We start from the raw sequence: 1,745 nt of genomic DNA, 5'->3' as shown, positions 1-1,745 counted from the left end.
AAAGAAAGCAAACTTCAACATTTAGAACAAAAAAAAACGAAAATCCACGAATGTACAAAAGGACAGTCCTGGGAGTTTACAGTTTGTTTTTTTTTAAAAAACGAGGAAGACTTCCAACCTTTTTAGGGGGGGTCTGGGAGAACACAGCCTACAGGTTTGCTGGTTTGTTTGTTTTGTTTTTGTTTGTTTTTTTTTTTAAATTAAGCCCGTGGTTTAAGTGTGAACCCAAGGAAAGGAGAAGTGCTTTAGGCAATCACCGGCCGTTGCCGTAGCCGGGGAAGAGCTGGGTCAGGATGTCCTGCAGGGCCTCGTTCACCTCCATGCTGTAGGTCTTGCCCAGGTCGTAGCGACAGGCAGGGCAGCTGTACACGTCAGCCCTGAAGGATCTGTCCAGGCAGTCCTGAGGGACACAAGAATTCACAATTAAGGGACGTGTGGTTCTGGGTTTTCAGCTGGGAAAGGCTGAGGTGGAGAGAAAACTTGGCCCCATGCACCTCAGGGTGTTCCAATCACCACCCCAATGCTCCCAGGAAGCCAACATCATGTTGGATTCCACATCATCTCATCATCATCAAACCCATTAAAAGCAAAGTGGTCAGGAAAGGGTTGTTGGAAGGGATAAAGAAGCAGAGAAAGGGAAGGATCTGTCCTGAGAACAGAGAGGAACAACACGGCAGCTTCTGAAAACTGCTGAGGCCAAATGGGAACTGCCTGGGTCAAGATGAACAGGTAAAGGTGGCACAGAATGGCTTGGGGTGGAAAGGACCTTAAAGATCCCCTCAGTCCCCCAGCAGTGACACTGAGCCCTCAGAGAAGCTCTCAGCACCCTGCAAAAGAATCAGGGAGTAGCAACCCAAGACTGGAACTTTCTCTAAAAGACAGACTTTTCTATGGCAAAGAACTTCCATCAAATCATAGAGTTTTCACATATTATAGAATGGTTTGGGTTGGAAGGGACCTTAAAGCTCATCTTGTTCCACCCCTTTATTAATAATGGCCATAATGCTTATTGTTGTTTTAATTTAACAGAGTCCCAGAATGGTTTGGGTTGGAAGAACCTTAAAGCTCATCTTGTTCCACCCCCTGCCATGGGCAGGGACACCTCCCACTAGTCCAGGTTACTCCAACCTGGCCTTGGACACTTCCAGGGCTGGGGCAGCCACAGCTTCTCTGGGAAATCCATCCCAGCCAAGAATTCCTTCCCAATATCCCACCTAACCCTCCCTCTGGCAGCGGGAAGCCATTCCCTGTGTCCTGTCCCTCCATCCCTTGCCCAAAGTCCCTCTAAACCTGACTGATGCTAAAGGACTAATTCCTGGCAGAAATCCCAAAGGAACCAAGCCCTGGCCAGGTCTGTCTCCAGGCTGAGCTCAGCAGGGCCCAGGGTCCCTCACCTTGCACACGTTGTGTTGGCAGACGGTCGTGACGGGCCGGAACACGACCTCCTGACAGCAGATACACAGGAAGGCCTCTTCCACTTTGTTTAGGAATTTCTGGAAAGGCAACATCGGAATCAACTTATTGCCACTACCCTCTGAAACCCAAAACCCCCCCCCATGTTAAAGGTAAGGGATTATTTCGGTCATGGAAAGTTTTCCCATAAATCTCAAAGTGTAAAAATGGTCCCATTAAACGTGCTGGGGATGTCCCCACTAAAATAAAACCACTGCAGGTCTGAGGCTGTTTCTTTGATGCAGCCAAGGTTTGTATCCAGGGACAGCACAGCTACAGTCATCCCTTTATTT

At 48.5% G+C, this 1,745-nt stretch overlaps 1 protein-coding gene across 1 annotated transcript in view; it reads right to left on the bottom strand.

Annotated features, from left to right (window-relative positions):
- Positions 1 to 215: 215 nt before the first annotated feature.
- Positions 216 to 1,745, bottom strand: part of UHRF1 (ubiquitin like with PHD and ring finger domains 1) — a 10,517-nt gene continuing 8,987 nt past the window's right edge. Inside the window, exons 9-10 of the mRNA XM_029963877.1 lie at positions 1,395 to 1,493; positions 216 to 400 (exon numbers count right to left, since the gene is read on the bottom strand). Of these exons, the coding sequence (XP_029819737.1) occupies positions 254 to 400; positions 1,395 to 1,493 (246 nt within the window). The 3' untranslated portion in view covers positions 216 to 253. The remainder of the gene's footprint in view (positions 401 to 1,394; positions 1,494 to 1,745) is intronic.

This window comes from Manacus vitellinus, unplaced genomic scaffold, assembly GCF_001715985.3.
Source record: "Manacus vitellinus isolate BGI_N305 unplaced genomic scaffold, ASM171598v3 scaffold_64_pilon, whole genome shotgun sequence".
NCBI lineage: Eukaryota > Metazoa > Chordata > Aves > Passeriformes > Pipridae > Manacus > Manacus vitellinus.
This window is presented reverse-complemented; position numbering and strand designations above follow the sequence as displayed.